The sequence below is a fragment of the Corvus hawaiiensis genome, chromosome 5 (assembly GCF_020740725.1).
Source record: "Corvus hawaiiensis isolate bCorHaw1 chromosome 5, bCorHaw1.pri.cur, whole genome shotgun sequence".
In the NCBI taxonomy this organism is placed as follows: domain Eukaryota; kingdom Metazoa; phylum Chordata; class Aves; order Passeriformes; family Corvidae; genus Corvus; species Corvus hawaiiensis.
This window is the reverse complement of record NC_063217.1, coordinates 34,010,754-34,035,096: the sequence shown is the minus strand read 5'-3', so window position 1 is coordinate 34,035,096 and position 24,343 is coordinate 34,010,754. Positions and strand designations below refer to the sequence as shown.

The 24,343-nt window shown below is 39.2% G+C and overlaps 1 protein-coding gene across 3 annotated transcripts in view; it reads left to right on the top strand.

Annotated features, from left to right (window-relative positions):
- The window catches only part of WWC2 (WW and C2 domain containing 2), a 95,628-nt gene extending 71,664 nt beyond the window's left edge, over nucleotides 1-23,964 (top strand). For all 3 annotated transcript variants that reach the window (XM_048304745.1, XM_048304746.1, XM_048304747.1), the window contains 12 exons: nucleotides 1,282-1,405; nucleotides 2,227-2,307; nucleotides 2,391-2,477; nucleotides 3,843-4,035; nucleotides 5,610-5,780; nucleotides 6,570-6,682; nucleotides 7,665-7,857; nucleotides 9,814-9,978; nucleotides 12,509-12,601; nucleotides 13,719-13,961; nucleotides 19,188-19,315; nucleotides 21,286-23,964. In XM_048304745.1, the coding sequence (XP_048160702.1) occupies nucleotides 1,282-1,405; nucleotides 2,227-2,307; nucleotides 2,391-2,477; nucleotides 3,843-4,035; nucleotides 5,610-5,780; nucleotides 6,570-6,682; nucleotides 7,665-7,857; nucleotides 9,814-9,978; nucleotides 12,509-12,601; nucleotides 13,719-13,961; nucleotides 19,188-19,315; nucleotides 21,286-21,352 (1,658 nt within the window). In that variant the 3' untranslated portion in view covers nucleotides 21,353-23,964. The remainder of the gene's footprint in view (nucleotides 1-1,281; nucleotides 1,406-2,226; nucleotides 2,308-2,390; nucleotides 2,478-3,842; nucleotides 4,036-5,609; nucleotides 5,781-6,569; nucleotides 6,683-7,664; nucleotides 7,858-9,813; nucleotides 9,979-12,508; nucleotides 12,602-13,718; nucleotides 13,962-19,187; nucleotides 19,316-21,285) is intronic.
- Nucleotides 23,965-24,343: the final 379 nt, after the last annotated feature.

Genomic DNA, 24,343 nt, shown 5'->3' with positions numbered 1-24,343 from the left:
CATGGTGAGACTTCAGTACATTAACAGTGAGACACAGACCTGGGGTTGGTTTAGTATTTCTACTCCAGTTTCATTCTTGAAACTGCTGTGATGCTGAATGGGAAGGTTTGAACAAACTCAGCTGGAGGCATAAACCTGCATAGAAAATTTCAGCCTACAGGCTTAGGTTTTTACAAGACTGCAGATCTGAATACTGCTGAATCTTAACTTGGGCATAGACAAAGACTCGAAGGTAGTACAGCTGCTGTCGTCATGTAAACTGCACTGGCTCTCTAGATGCAGTGTTCACCTGCTTCTCTGGCTGTCTGACTTTTCTGTACAGGTGAACCGTAGAGATATTTGCTGCTCTGCACATGTCCCTGCTGTCAGAAACCAAGTTGGAATATCATGTAGTTCTTCCACAGTCAGTCTGTGTCATTGTCAAAGTCAATTCAGGCTGCTGTGGTAATTCCTAAGGGTAATCAATAAATCATGTCATCACCTTCACCCCTCACATGGTGGGGGGAAGGGAAAGAGCACTTCATCATCAAGGAAAAAGCATTCCTACTGCCATAAATAAAAGCACAAATGCAGCAATCAATCATCTAATCTAGAGCCTTAAATTTTAACATCTTAACAGGATGTAAAGTCATGATTCAGATGAGGATGATAATGCATACCAATATCCTCACCCATTGGCAGATAAAAGGACTGCATAGGCCCTCAGCTTACTGTGCTGCCGAATGTGGCTTCACTGCATGACACTCGCATATGAATGCAAGTTGAAGATTAAAGCTAAGTAGTCATTGAGAGGCTGTAGCATAGAAAGTTTTTGATGATAGAAAACCAGAGAGGATTTCTAGCAGTTATATCACTGGGGAGAGGGTGTCTGTCTGACTTTTGAATATTTAATAAAGAGTAGGCAAGCACTGGGCATGTAGCTGAAGTGTTACCACAGTGCTGACTGTGAACATGGCAAATACTGGTTTAAAGTTCAGAATAATGAGGGTTGATAATGAAGGACAATAACTAGCTGAATGCATAAGGGTGATCATAGAAGTCTGTGTCTCTGTGAAGGTATAATAGTACATTTTCAAGTTCATCAGTCTGGTTATATCTGCAGCCAAAATACGTGGTAACAGCAGTACAGTCTCAGAATGTTTAATGATACAGAACAAAACTACTCTGTGGTACTCAGTTAAGGGTCACCGCTTTCAACTTGACAACTTTCTAAGCTATGCTCATCTCTCTTTCTGACTATTAATCTCTTCGACTAATTTTCATTCTTTTTCCTTTTTGTAGGTGGTGATTTACCAAGGAGAACAGCTGGTCATCTGCTTGAGGAGAAAACAGCTTGTGTATCTGCTGCTGTGTCTGATGAGTCTGTAGCTGGAGATAGTGGTGTATATGAAGCTTCTGTGAAACAGTAGGTTTGAGAAATCATGCAAGTCCTAACACCAAAAATTTAAATTTATCTATGATCAGTTACACAGTATCAGCAGAAGTTGTTAATCAGCCCTGCCTTTTTTAGAAATAATTTGTACTTTTAGATGGAAAGGACAGCATATTTGCCAAACAATGAAGTTTGATTTGGGTTATTTTTTGTGCTTGTATAATTTGGTTGAATAGCATTAATATACATTTCCTTATAATCTTGGGGGATTTTCTCATGCTAGAAGTGTTCCCAAGAGGAAAGCTTGATGTAAACTATGCAGGTTCTGCCATGTGACTCTATTGACACTACTCAGAGTTACTGGTTTTACTTCTTGTTTTGTTTAGGATTTTTAAGATTGTATAGCATTTTTTGGAATGTTTTTATTTTTAAAAAGAGGTTATAGAAAAGACAAGAAAAAACTGTTGTAATGATGGTATTAAAATAATCCAGGTTGAGGTATAGGGTTCACTGTGGTGATCAGGATATAAGAAACATATTTGCTGTTATTTTTTGACCAGACAACTTCTGTAGGATTCTTCATACTAGTTTATATAGGGTTGCCTGTAATCTTCAGTAATCAGCCTAAGGCCTTTCTGAATCATTACTGCAGTTGTCAAACTATTCCAGCAGTGACTGTCCCTAAAACAAGCACTGCTATTGTGTAGGCTCTGAAATTCTTATTTGGAGTGCATGCTGTAATTAAATCAGCGTGTTTAGGAGAATGGATATAGGTTCTGTGTATGCATACCTTAATAATTGCTGAAAGCTAACTATAATTTTCCTAAATTTGAGTATTTGCCTTATTTTCCTAGACCAAATGAAAATGAGGACATTGTATATAGTGAAGATGATGCAACAACTCTAGAGGCTGCTCAGGTACAAATAGGACTCAGGTGAGTGACCAGCAAAGGGAATATTCCTGTTTATACATAAATGTGAATAGTAAACTTCCCTCATGTTGTCCTTTCTTTAACAGATATGACCACGGCAATTCAAGTTTCGTGATAATCATAGTACGGCTTAGAAACCTTCCGGCGTTTTCTGTCCCCCTTGGCTCTAAGGTGTAAGTCAAACAATCACTGAGAAGTAGTGTTGAAATACAAGAATATAATAATAAATTGTAAAAAATTCTCTAAAGGAATTGGTTGATTTACAGCTTAAGAGTACTGAAATATGTACAAAACTTTTCAAACTGTTGTAGTACTTAGCTTTTGCATATTCCAGCAAGAAAAAGAAGTTATCAGGAAATTTGCACATTCCACTAAAGTGGAATAAAAAGGATTTTTAAATGGTGTTTTATCTAGTGCTTCTAAACATTCTGTAGCTTTGTGAGTGCTAAACAGCTATGCTGTAGTTACTAAAAACATTCTTTTGATGCTTTGGCATCCTTTCAGCTCACAATGTTGTCTTTTTACATTTAAGTGTCTTATTGATGTAAAATGGTATTTAAAGCAGTATTTGTATTTTAAGGGAGCTTTTAAAGGGAAGGGGTAATTTAGTAAATTGCAAGTGGACAAGCACAGTCACATTGAGATACACCATCCCTAGCAACTGGAGCTTGGAGGTCTGTTAAGGATTAGTTCTTGAGTCAAATTGCACCAACATGGAAAGTCTAAAAGTAAATTACAGTGCAAGTCATATGTAGAAAATGAACCGAAATGCCTGAATATGTTACCACTGAATTTCTAATCCAAAATTCTCATCTGTATAAATAGGTACAGCTTGCCTTGGGGACACTTGTACTTGAATGAGCTTTTTGACAGACTGTAAGACTACCTTAAACTGTTGAAAAGCTTAGCAAGATTGGAGTAGGACATAATCAATCCTCAGAAAATTTGGTTTTCTTGCAGGTGTCTTTCCCTTTGTATCCTATTGCCTTAAATTTGATTGGCAGATAAATAGGAAGCCACTGGGTATGGAAAGGATGCATTAAGGATAGAGGCCTGGGTGCTTGCTGGATTTTTCTGTTTGTTTTTGTTAATAACAAATGGTTGTTCTACTACTATCCTTCCTTCTCTGAACTAGTCTTTCCTCTGCTGACCTTCCAAGTCCGCTAACATTTAGCACAAGAATACAGAAAAACTATAGAAGAGTAAATTTCTCTTTTTAATTAACATTAAGAACATGTTTCCTTCCATCTGTGAGATGATCTTCATTGTTTACAGTACTAAACTTGGATAGAGTCAGAAACTGCTACCTCTCTTGCTACTACCTTACCAGGCACAGAAACTCCCTTTTGGGAAATGTTTTTGCAAGGGACAAGAGGAGTTTCTGACTCATTTTTGTCACTTCTTTTCCATTCCACTGATAAGTTCCTGTTCTATTTTGTTGCTTTGCACTCCTTAAGTTGATGGGGTGAACTTCTCTGATGCATCACCAGCAAGTGCCAGTTTCAACAGAGGTAAAGATTTGGTTTTGTTTCTGGCAGGTATATTAGAGTAGCAGTCCTTCCATCCTCGACTGATATCAGCTGTCTGTTCCGCACTAAAGTTCATCCTGCCATGGAAACCCTTTTATTCAACGAGATATTCAGAGTAGCCATTTCTCAAGTAACACTGCTACAGAAGACACTGAGAGTAGATGTTTGTGCTGTCAGTAGAAGTCGTCGGGAAGAGTGCTTGGTATGCGGTTTTATTTCTGGTGCTTTTTTTGGCATGCATTTGTTTGTAGTGTCCCCTCTTGTTTTGATGGTCAAGGCTGCTAAAATTCCACAGCCCTTGGAGACAAAGCCTGAAGCATAACTTAGTTGTTGCTATAGTACCTAGAATACTGCCTTTCACCGAAACTCCTGATACAGAATGTAATCCTGGATGGAAGGTGTTTTGATAATTCTAACACTACCTTAACCCTTTAATTACAGATTGATATTCCATCTTTGCCATTTTATACATAAAACCCCCGTAAACTTCAATGCAACATTACTTTAACACTAGGTTTTAAAGTAAAAGCTGAAGAAGAGCCACAGTAAAAAAAAAAGAGAGCAAACCCTCATTATCACAACTTTTCACAAAGAACAAACCAAATTATGTTTTGGATGTTATTTTAGCTTATGTGATGGACACTGTTTTGATCTTTATGATCTGTTGAAATAATAAAAAGGCATGACATTTATAGATCAGCCCATTGGAAGCTGTCACTTTAAATTTTCTTGTTAATCGTAGTCATCACCGAATCAGTGATGCTTCATTTACTTCCAAATTGCTCTTGCATGGTCTGGTACAACTCTAGTTTTCCACCATGAGAGGGATTTTAGTAGCACAGTGAGATTTTTTCAGTTACAACACACTGAAGTGATGCTGGAATCTGCTGGGGTTCATCAGTTCCAACTACTGTGAAATAGCCTCACTTTCAGAACGTAGAAGTTAACTTAATTCCTGGGGAATGTATTGGCCTCTTTCAGTATGTAAGAGTTTTCCCCTGAGGAAAGGGAAGGGCAACAGAACAAAAATGCGACATCAGACAGGATACAAAGGTGAAGAAAGGACTCAACAATAACAAAAAATCCCAACGAAGACAAGGGTTATTCGCAAGATCAAATGAAAGAGTTGGGAGTACCATCCCCGGCAGAAAGCCCTGGACAACAGGACCAGAGTCTTGGCAAGAGTTCTGTGTGCAGCCCAGTAGCTGTGGAGATAATACGCTTTACCAAAGAACAGAGGATTTTAATCTCCAAGGCACAGCCCAAAATGAGTACTTCAGTAGTTTTCCCAGAGTACCAACTCAGTGGATGTCAGTGCTTGTCCAAATGAAAGGGTTTCTTAATCTCTTTTACTGGCTCTTCATCTCCTCCTTCCCTGGTTTGAGCAAGCAAGGTCATCCATTATTTGCCATATGGATGATTTCTGTGGTGGGACAGCTGAAAGATCATGTGACACGAGCTGGTGCTGCACAGGTTTTCCTTAGTGAATGCACTAGAGCAGGTGTGGGCAATCCCGTGGTATGGGGGGTGGGGAGAAATTCTGAAGACTGAAATAAGAGGTGGCAGAATGGACAAGATGAAGGACTTTTCATGTATTTCTATTTGTCTATAACTGGAAGTGGAGGGAAATACAAACTGTAGAGTTAAAAAGGGAATTCAGTTTCATGTCAAGTTTGTGCTGCCTGTTTTGCATGATAAGTACAGTAGAATTTCAGCTGTTTTGTAGGAAACAGAACAAATTTAAATAATTTTCTTCCCTTTTCTTACTTTGTGCAGTCTGGGACTCAGATCAGCCTGGCAGATGTATCACTTTCTGATGAGACCTGTACTCTGTGGTACAACCTGTTGCCTTGCAAGCAGAGTCCCGGCAAAAAACCCAAGGAACAAAATGACGAATACATGTTTCTGTTAAGCAAGCAATCACAATCGTTGGACTCACTGGACTTGGTGAGCAATGTGCTGGCTATAACTGTGATAGCAAAAAAAAAAACCCAGAGACTCCAATTTTGCTGTTGCATTGTAGTTACTTGAATGTGTGAACTGCCCTCCCCTGAAGGTCCAAGGCCCTGTTTTGCAGGCACTTTTGTCTGAAGTGACTTTGTGTGTAGGGCCTATATGGGGTGTCAGACAGGAGTGGGGATGGGCAGAAGCTTTTTACTGGATACAAAATTGTACTCCCAATTTGAAACCTTTCAGCTGTGTTTCTTTTTAGAAAGAATGTTATTGAAGAGCATCCTTAAGTGTATAATTTATTTTCACATGCACACCTTAAAAATTGCTATTTATTAACTATTCAAATCTGCCTACTTAAAGCCCCATTGCATTGAACATGTTGTTTATGCAAAACATACTAACTCTTCTGGTTAAACAAGCTTTTCTGCTTTAATCCCTTCTTAAGAGAACTGCATAGAAAGTGTAACTTTGAAGAGCACCTTTTTTTCAGCTAAGAACATTACTAGTATGAGTGGGGAGACAAGAAAATACATTGAAGGATGGCAGGAACATATTTGATTGCATTATCATTTTAAAACCAATTGGTTTTCATTGAGATTTACTCTGTTTAAAAATAATCATTCAATGTGCTATACACTGACAATTCAAACCCCTTACCCTTGTGATCTGTTTCTGCTGACATCAGGGAGCAGTAGGGTAATGCAGCTCTTGCAAGAGTTGTCTTTTTTTTACCGGTTATGTATCATTCAATTCTGGTTTCATCTACTTTTTCCTTGTGAGCAGGATGCTGTGTCAGCTCTGCTGAAGAGGACATCTGCTGAGCTGGAAGCAGTAGAACAAGAGCTGGCTGAAGATGAGGAGAAGGAACAGGAGCAAAGGGCCTCTGAGGAAGACTGGTAAATCCACTTTCCCTCCCTCACTGTTCATGCCTGAATGATTCAGCTAATTCTTCCTTTTCGTAGACAAACAAAAGGGCTGTACTTTTGGAGATCATAGACTTGTAGAATGGTATGGGTTGGAAGGGATCTTTAAAGATCATCCAGTCTAATACCACTGCCATGGGCAGGGACACCTTCCACTAGACCAGGTTGTTCAACACCCCATCCAACCTGGCCTCAAACATTTCCAAGAACAGGACATCCACAGCTTCTCTGGACAACCTGTTCCAGTGCCTCACCACCACTGGAATTAGAGTAAAGTCTTTTTCTCTTGTGTGGTCAATTAATTCACGTTCTTTTAGGTTTACAGTGTCTTGGCTGCTCTATGAACTCCTACTGCCAATGCTCCTCCATTCCATGTACATCTTCCTGTGAAACCACTTGGGCTGTGAAGCCACTGGAAGTATAGCAAAATATCAAATATTATAGTTCCATTAAGTGTAACAAGCAAATAACAGGATTTGAAAAGAGAGCTGCTGTCTGACAAAGTCAGTGTGGGTGTGCTTCCATTGATAGTCTCGTTTTTGAAGAAATTGTGAACTTTCCCAAGAAACAGATTTCTTGCTAAATTGCTATTTGAGTTCTGTTACTGTGCAATTTCTTAGCTGCAGTGTAGAAGTAAATACCTGCTTTATTATGGGGGAAGGGGAGAGTTGCATTTTTGTTTTATGAACTTATCACCATTACAGCTATTGAATATAGTGCAGTGTTGTCGTAACAACCTTGAAGGTGAACTGTAGTAGCGCTTGCTGGGTTTTGCTGGAGGCAGCAATGAAATGGGCCTTCACGTGAACTAAGTGGAAGCATTTGGATGATAGTTGTTTTCCCTGTCAGGAAAATGCATACCCCATACATGGGTGCAGGTCTGGGCTTTCTGGTATCTTTGTCTGGTGAGCTTTTTCAGTTTCAGAATAAGCCTGGGTTACTTCTGTTCATACAGGCTAGAGATGCTTGCAGAGGCCTCTGATGAAATTGTGGATGAAGAGGAAGATGACATTAAGCTGGCAGTAGACGGCGACTGTAATGATGACCTGGGGTTACTCATGGATGCACCAGAAATGAATGAAGACAAGAACAGAGAGAACAGCAACGAGGCCCGTGAAAGCCAGCAAGCTGCTGTAATTCTAACACTGGTGAATATCTTAAAATTCACATTCCTGCAGTATCTTACCGTGTCTAAAAATCTGTTTCTGAGAAATTAATATGGAAGTCTGCTGCATCTGTGCATTTACAATTTGATGTGGCCTTTGCTGTAGCACTTGTCAGTATGTACTTGTAACAAAATTGGTGTGGTCACTTCTGAACTATGAAGAGGACATTGAACAGACATGCTAGGCAGAACGTCTAAGTCCAGGACAATTAACCAAGACACTCTATCTTCACTTTTTTTGTTGCATATGGAGAATATTCAAAATACAAAGCAGTTCAGTAGCTTCAGCCTGTGCATATTTAAAATATTTCTGCACATGTGTTTCGTTGTTTCCCTTTTTTTCCTTCAGATTCATCTGACAAACAGGGGGAAACACATGACATGGGTCAAGATCTTTAAACCAGTGCAGGGATTTCCTTATTTTTTCCCTTTATTTTAGGGCGTGAAATACAAAAACTGTCTTAGCAGAAAAAAGGACAAAAGATTAATGAACAGAAAATTCCAAAATGTGTATTAAAACTGTGTATACTTTTGAACTATTGAGGGTACTGTTGTACCCACACACTGCATAAAGCAAATTCAGATTCCATATTCTTGGTAACTGTTGGCTTTAAACTATATTCCACTTTCTTGAAAGCACTTTTAGTAGATGTTTAGTATGCCTGATGTGGTAGCACACTCTCAGAAATGAAATTTTTAGAAGCTTTCTGCATCTTAATAAAAACACCACTGCATGTTTTATACCCACAAGTTCTATAAAATAGCAGAGGTAAAAAGACAAAGAGTGACATCTCGTTCCTTCACCTTTGTGACAATACAAAAGTTTAACATCTCAGTGGACTTACTGGAAACAGTAATTAACTTCCAATTAATGTGGCAAGATGCCAAATGAGCTAAGGCTGTGGTATTAAAAGGACTGACAGTCTGCTGGGTAGCCAGTGAATATAGATCAAAGCCCTAACTCGGCAAGGGGAGACAGCAAGGACACGTGTGAAGGTCAGACACGCACACAAGTACTTTGCTAGGCCTGGGCTGGGTGGACCTGGACCAGGAGTGAAAGACAGCAGACTCCACTGCAGAGCCAGCCACAGCATAGATCTCTGTGTGCCACATCCTCTCGGGGTTGCTGTTGTGCTATTTAGGTCACTGTATTTATCACCTGCACATCGAAAATGATGAACCTCATTAAATTACCCAAGTTGAAGAAAAAGCCCCAGTGCACACCAGTAACACTGGATGTTCCAGCTGCTGCAGAGCTTGGTCTAGCCCAGCAGCCAGGATGAGTGCAGCATGGAAGTAAGCACAGGCTGTACCACCCACGGGGATGGGGGCACTTGAGGCTCCCTCTAGCACATGTGGGGCAGTAGACAGCAGGCTGTGCTGAGGGACAGCAGCCAGCTGTCTTTTCCCTGGGTTCAAAAGGCTGGTGAAGCTCTGGAGATTGCCAGAAAGCAGCCCTGCTGCTGAGGCTTGGGAATGTATGGCAGTATGTCTGGAAGGACCTGGGCAGTGTAACCTTCCCAGCTGCCCTCTTTCAGTGTTCACAGGCACCATCTCAGGCATGGCAGAACCTTGCTCTTCTGCAAATACCAAACAAAGTAAATATAAATGTGCAATAATCATCATGTCTGCAAATGGCAAAGCAAAACATTTCTTGCACTGTTTGCATCAAGCCATCTGCCAAGCAGCAAAGGTCTTTGGCTTTACTGCCTACAAAGAGTACCTTCAAAGCCTCTCCACACACTGTTAAGCCTCTTGGGAATTTTGTATTTCTTTACTTAGAATAACTTCTCTGTAAATGCAGGGTGCTTTTTGCTGCTGGTCTTTCTCCATCCACTGCAAGGTGATGAGAATGCTTGTAAAATCCAAAGGTACAAAAACTACATAGTGGCATGTATCTGGTTACAGTAAGTCTTCTACATTAAATTCCTTTTCATAGGTTGATAAAGAGACTAACACTGAGGAATCGCTTAATGAGAACACACCAGTCCGACCCAAGGACAGAGCCAGCTGGAGCTCCAGACAGCGTCCCTTTGTCAGGAACAGCATGATAGTGCGCTCCCAAACCTTCTCTCCAGGCGAGCGGAACCAATACATCTGTAGGGTAAGGGGAAAAACACTTGGAATGAAGAGCTATTAACTAAAGAGTCATTTAACTTCTTGGGAATGAAGCATTAATGACAGGGAGTCATGTACCAATTCTCCCTGCAAGAGGCAGAGCCTGTGCTTTCTCTAGAGTCTCTCCCTATCTGAGCTGATGCATAGTAGAATTGACTTTCAGCAGAGTTGCATACTCTTGCAAAACACCTCAACTAGGGCAAAAATACATCCTATTGGAGAGAAATAACACAGATGCCTGTGCTGGCTGTCTGCAAAAAGTGTGTTTCCTTGCACATCAGCAACTCCAGCGCTCTCACAGCAAAACAATTTGTTACAACATGAAATAGAATTCGCTGTAAAATGCCATTGCATTACCATATTTTAATAATGCAACCATTTAAGGGTAACAGTGTGGAAAGAGCTCAGTCATCAATTTTAAATCTTGCTTTGTATCTCAACTGGTTTTAAACCTAGGCAGCCCAAATCCTGCTGTAATTGCATCTTTGAAAGATGTGCGGGTGCTGCCTCGGGACGGGGTTTTAAACATGGCTTTGGCAGCTAAATTCTCCAGTCTCTCTAGATCTATGGTAGCATGGAAAAAAGAAGAAAAGATATAAATTGTGAGTCTTGTTGCTGCTAAACTATGAAAATCATGTGTTTAAAGATTTAAGAATGGATTACCAGCTCCATAGATTTTAATCACAGAAATGCCCTAGAAAAGGCAGTTCATTTTGATCTTTAGTTTCTACTTACTCATACAAGTACCTCTTTTTAAAATAAACCAAAAACTTATGCTTTAATTCCCCAGTTCAGTTAGAGGCAGTTGCCTTAATTATTTGGGAACATTAAAGTTCATCACTTGTCTGTGATTCTCATTAGCCTAAAAAAAATAAATCTATAGTCAATACCTACATATTAATAACTATTCCATATACCTTCCAGAATGAAACATAGCAGACTGTTTTCTAACAATCTTTACATAATTTGGATACATTGTTGGCTGAATTCAGAAGCTAGCCTTCATCTTAATTCCTGTGCTGGAACTTAATCCATAAATGGAAATTAGCTGTATTGGCAGAAAAAAAAAAAAAAGAATCCCCTTAGTTTGCTGCCTATGCAGGTCTTCAACAGGAAGTAAAACTAGTTGCTTCGGTAGCTTAGTTAGTGTAAACTCTTGGGGTTTTTGCATCTGGGAAAGTATTGGGTGTAACATTGCTACATAACTGCTGCCAAGAGCTAGAATCAAAAAAAAAACCTACCTTGAATAAACCATTCTGTTTCTCATTGTGTATGGCATTGCCTGGAAGCAAAGTACCCCGTGAAAAGAACATGTTTGCAGATGAACCTTTTGCAGTGTCAGAAACACTTGTTGCCCACTGCTGGGGGCTCCAGAGTGGGCACTGTAGCTGCATCCAAGTTCACAGAGAGGGCTGAAGAGCTGGGGTCTCCCCAGTCCCAGTCCCTCGTTTGCACCACAGGCATATCCAGCCTTCCTTGCTTTATGGTGCTGTATGAGAGAAAAGCACCTGTTGAATGTACTCCGGTGAAGTGACAACTGCTCTCTAATCAGAAGAGATGGCCTGGCTTTAAAAGAGCACCTACTCTCATACGATGTTACAGAAAACACAGAGATCTTTGAAGCCTAATGGACAGAACCAAAGTCTGTGCTTTGGAAAATGTCTCTTGAAAAGTGCCTAAAGAACATGAGTGACTATGGCCACCTCTCTGTATCCCGGGGTGAGCTCCCAGTAGCGGCTCATGGTGAAAAGACAGATTTGTCTCTCAAGAGGTGTACTTGTATTGCAAGTGGTTGTGTTTCCCACCCTCAGCTCCCAGTCAGTCCTGTGTAAGCACACTTTAGGGCCTTTGGCTTTGCTTACTGAAATGTTAGCAGAATGATTCCCTTTTTTGTCCCTTCCTGAAGAGGTGAAATACATTTTCTGCAGAGAGATGCTTCTGTTTTCCCTGGAGGTTACCACCTGTTAGATGCTGATGCACCTAACAATCATTCTGCACTGATGTGTATGAAATAATGCTAAAGTTACGAAGAAGCTACTGTCGAGCTGTGGTGCATAATTTTAAGGAGCAGGAAGTGCTTCCAAAGGAAGCTGTAGGCACACCTTTGCTTGTTACAATTAATAACAATACAAAAATACTGTTTGTTGGACAGGTGCATGTCTATAGTAATTTACCTTCCCTGTAGTAAATTTGTTAAAAGCCTGCCCCAGGTAGGTGAAATCCATAGTTTGTATCTGCAGCCAGACAATGATTTGTCAGTACTTAATAACCATAGTTACCTTCCTTGCATTCCTAAAGAGTCTACTCACTATTCATTCAGTAAGATCAATGGTTGTCTTGGTGTAGGATTAGAATTTTAGAATAGATGCTTATTCTAGTTGCAAACTTGTTAACTTTGTACTAAGAATATGACCTACATGTATATAAACACTGAGGTTCCCTGACTGGTTCTACCAATGCAGGTGTATTTGCATATGAAGGTGCTTTATATCTGTTTGTTGTGTACATTTCGACAGTTGAATCGCAGTGACAGTGACAGCTCCACACTAGCCAAGAAGTCTCTCTTTGTGAGAAACGCTATGGAACGACGGAGCCTGAGAGTTAAACGGGTATGTGCTGCGTTACCTGCCCGTCATTTAAAACAAAGTATGGGGAGAGTAGGAATACCAAATAACATGAAAGATACACTATATTTCAAGTATTTCAGCAAAAGCAACACAAGTACCACAATTATGTCCTGTAGTTTCAAGTTGAAATTTCAACATAGTGGTCTCACTCCAATGTCATCTCCCCTTCAACGAAGCCTGTGTTGTTTTAGTTGTGGCTGAAGCCAGCAGCAAGACACTGATGCTCAGCATCATGGCATTTGTTGTTGAACTTGAGCTTATTGTTGAACTTGAGTTACTGTCAAAGGGGTCTGGGTTAAAGAACCTGCATATTGTAAAGTGACACAAGATGGCCTGTGTTGCACAAAAGTCAACACCAGCAATATACATCCTGAGCAAATTTTAGTGAAGATTTCAAGGATTTAGGTGTCCTTTTAAAGGAAATTTACTCTTCACCAAAAGTATTCAAGTAGCAAAAGGATTGAAGGACAAGAGAGAAAGATTCTATTTCTCTTGCATGAAATTCATTCTTACATAAATTTAGAGAGTTATATTTTAGTCTTAATTGTAACTAGAAAAATAGTCCTTTGGAAGCCTTGTTACCGGGTAGCAGGATTACGTTTTGCATAAGAAAGAAGAGGCTGGGATGCTGAGTACTCTGAGATGACTTCTCCTGCCTGACTTACTCATGCAAAAACCCACTGTGAAAGGACAGTAAATAATGTGAAATATGCTGAAGAAATGCATGTTTACAGAGTTTGTAACATTATGTGTTTGGTTAGGCCTTGAAAAAGCAAATATTTACAAAAATAAATAATGTAGTTGAAATCTGTGGGGAATTCTGTGTAGTGTTGTGTCTCCTGGTAGTGTCATCCCAGGGATCAGAATGGGGTTTTTTGTCTTTAACCTGTAAATATATCATTGTGCACTTGGTTGGAGCATTTATTTTTAGCTAGTGACTAAACAAAAATTCAGGATAGGCGAATTTTTTGACTTCAGAATAAAGGACTGGTAAAAAAACCCAAAAAAATATTTGAGCTTTTCTGACTGTAATATGTCAAACCCTCCACCAGCCTCTCTAGGTATTAACTTTTACTGTTCTGTCTCCCAAACGGCTCAGCCTGTTTGCCAGCCGATCATGCGAAGAGCTGCGCTGGAGTGCCCCACGCGCACTTCCCTGGACTTGGAGCTGGACCTCCAGGCGTCGCGCACAAGACAGAATCGTCTCAACGATGAGCTCCAGGCCTTGCGGGACCTTAAACAAAAGCTTGAGGAAATGAAAGGTAGAGGAGAGGCAGACCTTCCTCTGTGTGTGCTAGAGGATGAACGTTTCCAGAAACTCTTGAAACAAGCTGAAAAACAGGTATGAGCAGCATTGAGATATGTGTGAGTAAATATGCCCCTACCTTTGCTATAAATTGGTTGAAGAATTTGGTCAATCTTGTTAAAAGATCTTTACAGAAGCTCACATTTGACTAATTACATCTCTGAATTACACAGTGTAATTACTAATTACATCTCTGAATTACACAGTTTTTGGGAGGTTGGTTGGGTTTTTAAATCATTAAGGAGATTATTGATGGGAATAGGGGCCTGGAGAGGTTGTTGGAGGAGTTAAAAGCCCAGCCAAGAAAAAAAACCAAAATCCACCCAACCTGCACAGTTGGAGGTATTCTGAACCTAACTGGTTCAGACCCTGACCACTCAGCTCTGGCATCACCTACTGTGAGCAGGAGGTTGGAGTAGACGCCTTCTGGAGCCCCCTTCCCATCCAAGTCAGTGAATGTACGTCAGTTTTCAATGCGGGGAGGTTGTGAGTGACAGCCAGGAGGGATCTATGCTCCTTAGCTCTTTATGGGTGATAGATACTAGGGTTTTGGTATGCCCATTTATTCAGAGTAGTAAAAATGGAAAGTTTTAACTAGGTGCAGAGGCCCTCCTCATAGGTAAGCAATAGTTGTTGGTTTTGTTGTTTTGTTTTTTTTAAAGCTAAATGTCAGTAAATAGCCTTGTGTAGAAGAGGAAAGGGTGATCCTAATATTTACATATACAAAGATGAGCTCTGAGTTAGATGTTAGGAATGAGATACTCCACATATAAGAGACAAAAACATAAACAAAAACATCACAGGACCAGCAGATGTCAAAAAGCAAATAAGACAAGAATTGCTAAGGAAAATACTTGGAACAAAACAAATCATTGCTTTAGCATCTAAATACTATTATGCCTGTAACATAAACACAGTTCATTTTTGGTTTCCCTTTTCAAAACGGATGAGAAAACTACAGAGGGTCAACAAGGATAGTCAGAGGAGGAAACAACTTCCATATTAGGAATGGCTAAGTAGCTACAACTGAAGTCCATACAACCATGAGTGCGGTGGAAGAGAGCAATTAATCATGGTCTTTAATTCTCCAAGAAGTAGAGAATTGAACAGATGGCAGGTTAAATGCAAGCAAACATAGCATGACATTCAGAAACTGTAAACGTGTTTTCAACAAAACATTGAGTGCTACAAGTTTGCATAAGTTCAAAAAATTACTAATTTATTGATTTGCTAAATTTATGGTAGAAAAATGCATATAATGATACCACATATTTCAAGAAGTCCTTGACTGATACCTTAGGAAACAAAACTTTTCCCCAGTATGTTCTCCCAATTCTACATTTGTGTCCTGTTCTGTCTTCTGGTCCCTCTTGTGGCACCTGCTGTTGACTGTAGGTAGTGGAGTACTAAAACAACTATAAAACACTAGCAGAGTTTATGGTGAACATTGATGAGTGTTCTGAAAAACCCTTGGGCAACATGGGGGAAGATAGTGCAGTGTTTAAACTTACTGTAACTGTGTTGGTTTTTACCACGTGAATTCATTATATGAATTTGATCTAAGTTTTAACCCATAAAAATAGTAGCTTATAGAAAAGAAGCATAGCTAAATTTATGTAGAAGTTCATAGTTTATGTCTAATGCTGGATGCAGTACAGAAATTATAGTTTCTGAGTGTTTCATTTAAATTACTCCCATTCAAAAGCTATTCCCTCTAGAACAAAGTATGCCTATGCAACATTTCTTATTATGAATCCTTTGGATTTGTGCTTTATTTCAGCTGGCTCTTTCAAGGCAGGAGGTAGGTTTGTCACATTTTGTATGGCTGCTGTCAGTGATCAACACCATTACACACACTGTGGTGAGGAATAAGGGTAATAATACACATTCCTAAAATATAGGAAGGGACTAGCACAGCATTTAAGTCCTCCTTTCCGAGGTAAAAGTCAGAACAATGATCATAGTCACTCCACTTTGGAGTGTGCTTACAAAGTTTCTAGAAATATTTCTACCCTTCAAATCATTGCAGCCTTCCCCTGCAGAGCAAAACAACCCTGAGAGCGCTGTACTGTGTTGTCAGTGTTTCCCCTTGGGTTAGCAAAACACAGCAGCCTAGAGAACATTGTCATAGATTATTTCTTAGATCCTGCAGGCATTATAATGGCACAGACTAATGCAGCAGCTGGAAACGCCAGAGAAATTGAGAGTCTCATGTGAAAAATGAAACTGCAGATGTGGGGAATGTTGAAAATCAGTGCCTGCTTGCTAGCATGTAGTTACTCTGCTTGAAGCCAAATCCACAGACTCCATACCTTCCCTCCCGTTCCTTCCACACCTTCCTAAGTGCAGCAAGTATGTAATGCCCACTAATACCTGCAGATCAGAAAACAGAGGTAATTCTGTGCACCAGAAGCGTTTTCTCTTGTTTAAATTGGATGTTTATGAGAAATCATGCAGTATTTCAAAGTTTGAGTCTTGAATCCGCATACAAGTAAGTTTTCAGACACCTAGTGTCCTCTGAAGTACTACTTCTGTTTATATCCAAAAACGATTCCTGTAAATATCTTCTTTATTTCTTTTTAGTACATCTTCTATGTGGAGGTAATATGTAATTATGTCATCAATACCAATAATCCTGTCCTTGTCCCAATGATTTGGTGTTTAGCACAGTTAGTTTTTCTTTAGATTCAGTTTCTTCTATACAAAAACCACAGAAGAACAAGACAGGAAATAGCATTTCAGCTCTAATTTTGATAGAGTTTCTTCTCTGTCATCTTAAACAAGCTTAAGGTAAGCCCAGATAGAGACATTCCTATCTGAAACTTATATTTGGTAGGTAAGTGTTGTGAATGAGTGTTTTAAAGACTAAAGAAATGTGCTTAAAGAATCTGAGATCATAGTGTGGGGGGTGGGGGGTGGTGCATCACCACAAAATGTGCCAGATTTTTAGGACTTCCTGAATGTCTGGCCATTGTATTAGTGTGCCTTTCTGTATTTTTTATAAAGCACTCAAGAAACATGATGTAAATATAAACCTGGTCATCTACATACCTTCTCATATGCATATTCCTAGAGACGTTGGGCTGAAACCCAGGTTTCTCTTAGAGTATCCTGAAAAAATAAATGGATTCAAAAATGAAAAAGGGATACATGGTAGTAGAGAGTATAAAAAAAAAAGAAGTCCTCTATGCTCTTAAATCTGGAATGCAGTAATCACAAGAACCTCATGTATACTTAGGGAAAGGATAAAATTAGAAAATTTTGAAATATTGTATGTTTAGTGCTTTGATGATAAATATTAATTAGGGGAGCTGGTAAAACATATGGCCAGTGACATATGCAAAATTAATTACGACATTACCAGTTGTAGATTGCAAATTTATGTTCACTAACTAATAAAGAAAACAATATTTATAGGTTAATTTCATTTTTAAATCATAGCTATTTTAGAGTTGGGGACTGAAGAAGTTAACGGCAGTACAAGCTAACTGGATTTTGAGTCAGCTTTTGAAAGGGTGGTGCTCTTTCATGTAAAATACTTTCATATAGAAACCAGAGTGCTTTTCAACAGGGTACCACTATCCTGCTGTGAGCATCTTTCTTATAACTACCCAGTATGAAACTGATAGTATGGACTAGATCTTTTAAATTAGTTGGTTTTGTTGTTTAGGAGTCCACTGGGTTGAATTCTGAACTGGGATGTGAACTCCTAAGTTACAAACTAGCTTTGAAGATCACTGTTTCAGGCTTGCAAATTTATTTTAATTTGAGGTAATGAACAGCATTTTCAAGTCTCTAAAGAATCAAAAATTAAACTCTCTACAACTTTATAGTTGTTCAAGAATGTGAACTGCTTCTGTTGAATTTTGATGGCTGACAAAATTCAAAATACAATAAATAACATTTGTCTGACAGCCCCTGCGGTCTTGAAATGAAAGCACTGCCCACACCATGCACCCCACATGTGATGGGGGTGACAATACACTTGTTACAGAACTCACCTGTGTATGAATGGGGGTCATTTGTCTAAGAATTCCAGGTGACTGCCCACCTAAAATCAGCTGCTGTTCAAATTACTGGATATTCAGAAACCCTTGATAAAGTTTTTTAAAGCCAAAGTACAGCTACTAATAGCAGTCTTGTTGCTGAAATGGTGGATGGCATAGCTGCAGCTGTCCTGTTGATGCTTAATAAAGGCATAAGTAATAGAGCCAGCAATACTGAGGTGCAGAAATTCAGTAACTTACTGTGGGGTATGTAGCTGCTCAACTCTGTTCACGAAAGACCTTTGGTCTCTTGTTACCACTGGTGTTCTGTTCACTTGCCTTGGCTTTTACACCTCTACAATGCAAAAGAAAGACATGCAAAATAGGTGCCATGTCATGAATAAAGGCACAAAAGTTCATGTTCCTTGCTAACATGGTCAACAAAACTTGAAAGTATATTTTCAGAGTACATCTTCCCTATTTTTTCTGTCGGTCACTTTAGAGTAGGTAAACTCTAAAGAGAGTTTAGAGTTTCCTGAGAGCTTTCGTCAGGAAATAAAAGTATTTTATATGGGAAGAGAATCAGTGGCTCCCAGTTCTAAAAAGATACTTGGATGGACAACATGTGTTCATACAAATTTAGGTCTAACTACAGCCCTAAGAAATAACAGAATTTATAAAACCTAGTAGCCACCTGAGATGGCATGGAATTTGCTCTATTTATTTTTTTTTGAAAAGCCCCATTACCTTACTTCATGGCCATGGCTTAGGCTCATGATGTCAGTCTTTTATCTTGCTGACCTTTTATATAGAGATTTGTCGGGGTCTCCTCCCCTGCCGTGTAGCCCTGGGAGAGGGGCCCTGAGGGCACAGACACGGGGCTTCCCTGCCCCTGCTCAGCCTCGTTCCCATTGGTTGGTTTGTGTTCCCTGCGCGGGCAGAAGGACCCTTGGTCCCGTGACTGGAACAGTTCCTCGGCAGAGCCCCGGCCATGCGGCTGGAGAAATAAACATCTCTCTGAAACAGCTATCAAGAATCCGTCCATATATATTTCTTTTCCACAGGACTCCTGGTTTGATATATGCATGTTACAGTAATCCCCGCTGTAACAGAGATTATCATAGATTCATTTAGGCAGGGAAAGACCTTTAGTATCATTGAGTCCAACAGTAAACCTGACACTGCCAAGTGTTTTGCTTGACGTAGAGCATCTCTCACTTCTTTGAAACAAGTAGTTTTCATTATCAGCACAATACAGTTGTTTTTCTCGATACAGGCTGAACAGTCAAAAGAAGAGCAGAAACAAGGTTTAAGTGCTGAGAAATTGATGAGGAAAGCTTCTAAGGATGTGTGCCGGCTACGGGAGCAGAGCCAGAAGGTGCCACTGCAGGTGCAGTCATTCAGGTACAGCCTGTTCTGCTTATCATGCTCTTTTTAATGTAGTGAAGTAACATGAAGTATTTCTAGGTATAATCAGACATGCCCTGTAGTATTAGTAAAAGTCCACATGGCTTTGACTTGCCAGAAACATCACGCATTTCTAAAATGGCTCTAGGTTGGAGTTTCAGAAGACCAGGCCTTAGTGACCTGCTCCTGCGGCAGTTCAGAGCGTGGTGAGGAAGCCAAGTGGAGTGTCAGACCCCTGTGTGACATCTGCTGTAGGCGGGCACGGTGTGACTGTTGCCGTGGCTCACCTCACCCACAGAAGGTTGACAGGGGGCTTTAAGTCATGGGAGCTCTTCCAGTGATGGCAGGGGCCTGAAGCAAATCAGTGCTCAAGGAGAAGTAGGACAGATACAGCTCATCAGGAAACTCATTAACCACTACTTGTGCCTTGCTCAAGACTTAGTGTTAAAGAAAGATCTTGAGACCATCCTCTGTTTTGTTTCCTTTCTCCTTTTGGTTGCAAAGCAACCTATTACTTGAAGCAATTAATGAAGTGTTCTTGCTTAGTATAAGCCAGAATGAACACTTGTTATCTTAAACCTTAATTCTAACTGGTCTAAATTCCTAAAAGACTGGCCAGCTTACAGCCTGGAGGCCATGCTCCTATATAAAAATAAATATAAATCTATTGATTGAAAAATACAGTGCTTGCTCTTGCACATAGAAGCAGTACTGCAAGTTAATTTGGTTTGTTGTGTCAGTTAATGCACATTTTTAAAGTTTGAATTTCGGATTCCTTTATAGGAAATTTAAATCAGCTGCTAATAAACGTGAGACTTTTTTTCCTTTTTTTTAATCATCTTTTGTGAGCAGTTGGAGAAATCCATAAGCAAGTAGAGGCCTGTGAGGCAGCATGTCTTGCAAAACACAGCTGTAAGTGATGCAGAATCAAAGCAAGAGAGAAAGGAAAGGGGTTCCTCAGCAAAGATGTGCTACAGCTAAGTTATTTATCTTCAGTTTGAAATTCAGAGCATCTTGAAGATTTCACTTTCTGTGCATGTCTTGAGAAGGGCTTTTGGTTGGTGCTGGTCATTTAACAGTCATCTCAGACAGACTGCTGCCCAAATCTACAGGAACATGTAAGACTGCTCAAAACATCATTTCCCTGCAAGAAGGGTATCGAAAGGCTCCATTGTCCTTCATTTTCTAGTCACCACATTAGGAAGAGAAAGCCAGTTTAGGCTGATTTTGCTCTGAGCTATTCTTTTTTATGGGAACTCAAGCTTCACCAGTGGAAAACAGGGTTTAGTCTTCTGGATAAATACTTACCTCCTGAGGCTGAATTGTACATGCCCTGCTAGTTGGACTTGTTAGAGTGCTATGGCCTCAGACTAATCACAGAGAGACATTTTTAAAGCTCTCAAGAAGAATGACTCTTCTGAGATTGAATTTTTAAGCCCCCAATACTTCTCTTCCGCTTTCTAGCCTGCTAGTAGGCAAACCTGTGTAAACTTGTTATGCTTCAGTAATGTCTCGGTTCATAGGTGACAGAAATGGTAACAGCACAGGGGAAGCAACTGGAGAATGGGTTGACAATTTTTCTCTGAGTCTTGCCCAGACACAACTATTCCCCCCTTGCCCTTTTCCCATGTCAGGATAAAATGATTTATTTTGCCTTCTCATCCCTCCACCAAAAATATCATCATAGGAAATTCAGTGACTGGAACAATATTTCAGTCATACCATTGCAGTTATTAATGAAATACTGATGTTTTTTCTGTTTCAAAACTGGAACTGCTTTTTACATAAAAGTGCCTAAGAAGGTAATTGTGTCATTTGTTGTAAACTTGTTGTAAATAAATTTTCTGTATATTTTCCAAACCTGTGTTTTAAAGAAGTATGCTCTAACCTTAGCAACTCTACAGCAGATGACATTGCAGTCATGCAACAAATGGTAAAGAAATCCCTTGTTTTCTTTTCTGATTCAGGGAGAAGATAGCATACTTCACAAGAGCAAAGATCAGTATACCAGCCCTTCCAGCTGATGATGTATAATTACGCATTTTCACTGAAGTGTTTTTCCACTTGTTCATATCTTTTCAGATGAGCTTTGTAGTTCCAGTGATGTGCTTTCAAAGATCTTCTATTTTACATTCACTATTGAGATGTTTATTTGTAAAATAGAGTGAACTGAATTGTTGTAAGCTTAAAACATGGCAAAAAACCCCAACAAACAGAAAACCAAAGTAGATAAATTTCAGTATACTGATGCTGATTTTGTACAGTTTGTGTGTATTGCATCTGTGTTTTTATTTTGTAAAGATGGAACAAAGGCAGTACTAAGCATGTATCCTGTTGAACTGCACTGTGTTGAGAAAAATTATGTTCAACAGACAATTGTTTATCTTTTCACTATTTTCATGTGAGCAGACTGTGAAGATGGCTGTTCTGCCATGCAATACTTTTGTACAAGAGTGTAACTTTTATAGTTTAAAGTTAACCACAAGCATAAGCGCATTTCCAAAACATCCAGGCTGCCTCACAACAGCTGCTGATTAGATTCATCACCCATGTTGTAATTTTGTTTCTGAAAATAAATTTCTTCTGGTTTGTTTTTTAATACTTTGTAGGAAGACACAGAGTTCAGAGTTTAGTTTTGTGAATGTACAGTACTTTAACCTGCACTAAAAGGTTTCTTGCATCTGCGGGAGAGTGAGAAAGGCAAGGCAGACAAGTAACCCTAAAAATTTACTTTGAGACTACCAAAAGGGGCAGCTGCTTTCTGAACCCGATGAATCAAATTCATAATACCAACACTGAAACTGAAATAGTTATACCCACTGTGCACTTAAAAATGAGAGTTTCTCTCTGTTAATCGTTTGTCCTAGGGGGCTCTCTGATTGCCAGCTAGGAACACATGAAGGAGTGTGCTAGGTTTACAGATCTGAAGATGCTTCATTAAAGGATTTGTACCAGAAAAAAAATCTCTCACATGCTAACTCAGATATCAGAAGTCCTGTTGGTAAGGTAAACCCTTTCTGAAAAAGAAAAGCTCCTGACTAGAAATCTGCACAAATTTTGGTACAGTAAATAACAATTCTTAAAATATACAATTGACCCTGTATGCAGTTGGGGGTGCACAGGTTTAATGAATAGATGTGAACAGCTTGTTTCAAATATGTCTTACGTGCTTCTTCCTAGCAGGCTGCTTCATCAGAAGGCAACTTGGATGCCCTCTGTACATTGGCTGTGTAGGTGTTCAAGCAGTCCTGTCTTGGTAAAGCAACTGGGGTCATCTTCCATGGGTACTGTGTAAGTAGGTGGATATTGCAGAGAACAGAAATTTTTCATTTTCTACTTAGTTTGTTGCACTCAGATGTATTTCATTCACTGGCTGCAATTTTCTTCCCCAAGCAACAAGCCACATTGCATGGACTTCATCTTTCAGAAGTGCTATAATTACTGGTGAGCAAATGGAAACAATATAACCACAATATGGTAGCAGCTGTCTTAGATTCAAAGTGACAATTCTGTGATGACAGGTCTGTGTAACACCCAAAGGTTTTCTTATGCACAAATACATCAGTTCACTGAAATATAAAGCCAAACATGCTATTTTGAGCAAGATGACTGATTGAACATTCGTTATGAATGCCCCATTTGTTTTTTGTGTCTTGGGTTTGAGATAACATTCATGTTTGAAAGGTCAGTTTAAAAAAAGCTGGAATTATTTAATATAGAGGTGAAATGAAGGTTGACAGTTTCAACTTCTCAATTTGATTATATAAGTTGTTTGTAGAATGATGTTTAGAGGTCTACTTTATGATTTTTCTTTTATTTATTTACAGTCTTATTTATGTTCTGTTTAATATAGTTCAGTTCTGGCCATAAAAATATTTGTCATTAAGGATGCTATTCTGAAAAATACTTAGAGGTATCTAAATTTTAGTCCAGTTAGTTGGTTTTTCTCAAATGTTGAATAATTTTCCAAAAAAAAGTATTATTGTCTGAGTTGTAAGCATAAGGTGAAGTCAAAACTTGAGTATTGCTGGCTTCAGCTTACAAAACTCCTTTAAATGAGAGACTTAGACATATTCATGCTCTTCATTTTCCAGATTGGTAAAGTTGAACATATTTATAGGCAGCTTTTAACAATTCCGGGTTTGGAGTTTGGGGTTTTTTACTAATTCAACGTGTCACACTTGAAACACTCAATAGAATAAGCTAAAATAACACATACAAATAAACTCCTGTCAGTTTAAAGTGATAAATATTACTCTTGAAGTGAAATCTACCCTGCACAGCAGGGTGTAACGAATGTAATTAGTTCTATTGCCAGGTACCAATGTCACTGCAGTTGCATATATCAAAATGTAAATATTACTGGTACAAGAATATTTAGCCAAATGAGCTAGGTTTAGCAGAAATTGTAATAGAACACAAATCAAATAATTTTAAGATTATTTTTCTTTTTACTATTGCTATGTTTATACTGTATTAAATATCAAATGCTCAGGACTGAACTAAATATTTAATCAGGTTATATTCTGAATGTGTTTCTGTTCTAATTTTGTCTGTAAGAGTATGCAAGTACATTACATAGATTAACTTGTCTCTGCACTTTTCATATGTTTCAGTGACTGGAAAATACATTTTTTTTTAACAAAGCTCTTTTCTAGACCAGTGTTTTATTTAATTCTTTTATTGCTCTTCTGTCTCTTTATATGGTCTTTGCAGAAACAGATGGCTGCTACAGCTTTGTCAATGTAAAATCATGGCAATTTATAGAAAGTTCACATCAATCACTGACAGTGCTAAGGATAAGTTATATGGAAACTAATTCATATACTTGAAGTTAGTTCTTTACATTCATGAAGGAAAAACTGCACCAGCAATGAACACGGTTGAGTCTCCTCCAGACAACATCTCATTATTGCCCAGAAATACTGGGTGTCCTTAGAGAGAGAGAGAGATTGGACAGGGATAGAGGTGGTTATATTCTCTCTCCCTCTCTCTCACAATTGAGAATCTGGCATTATGTGATGT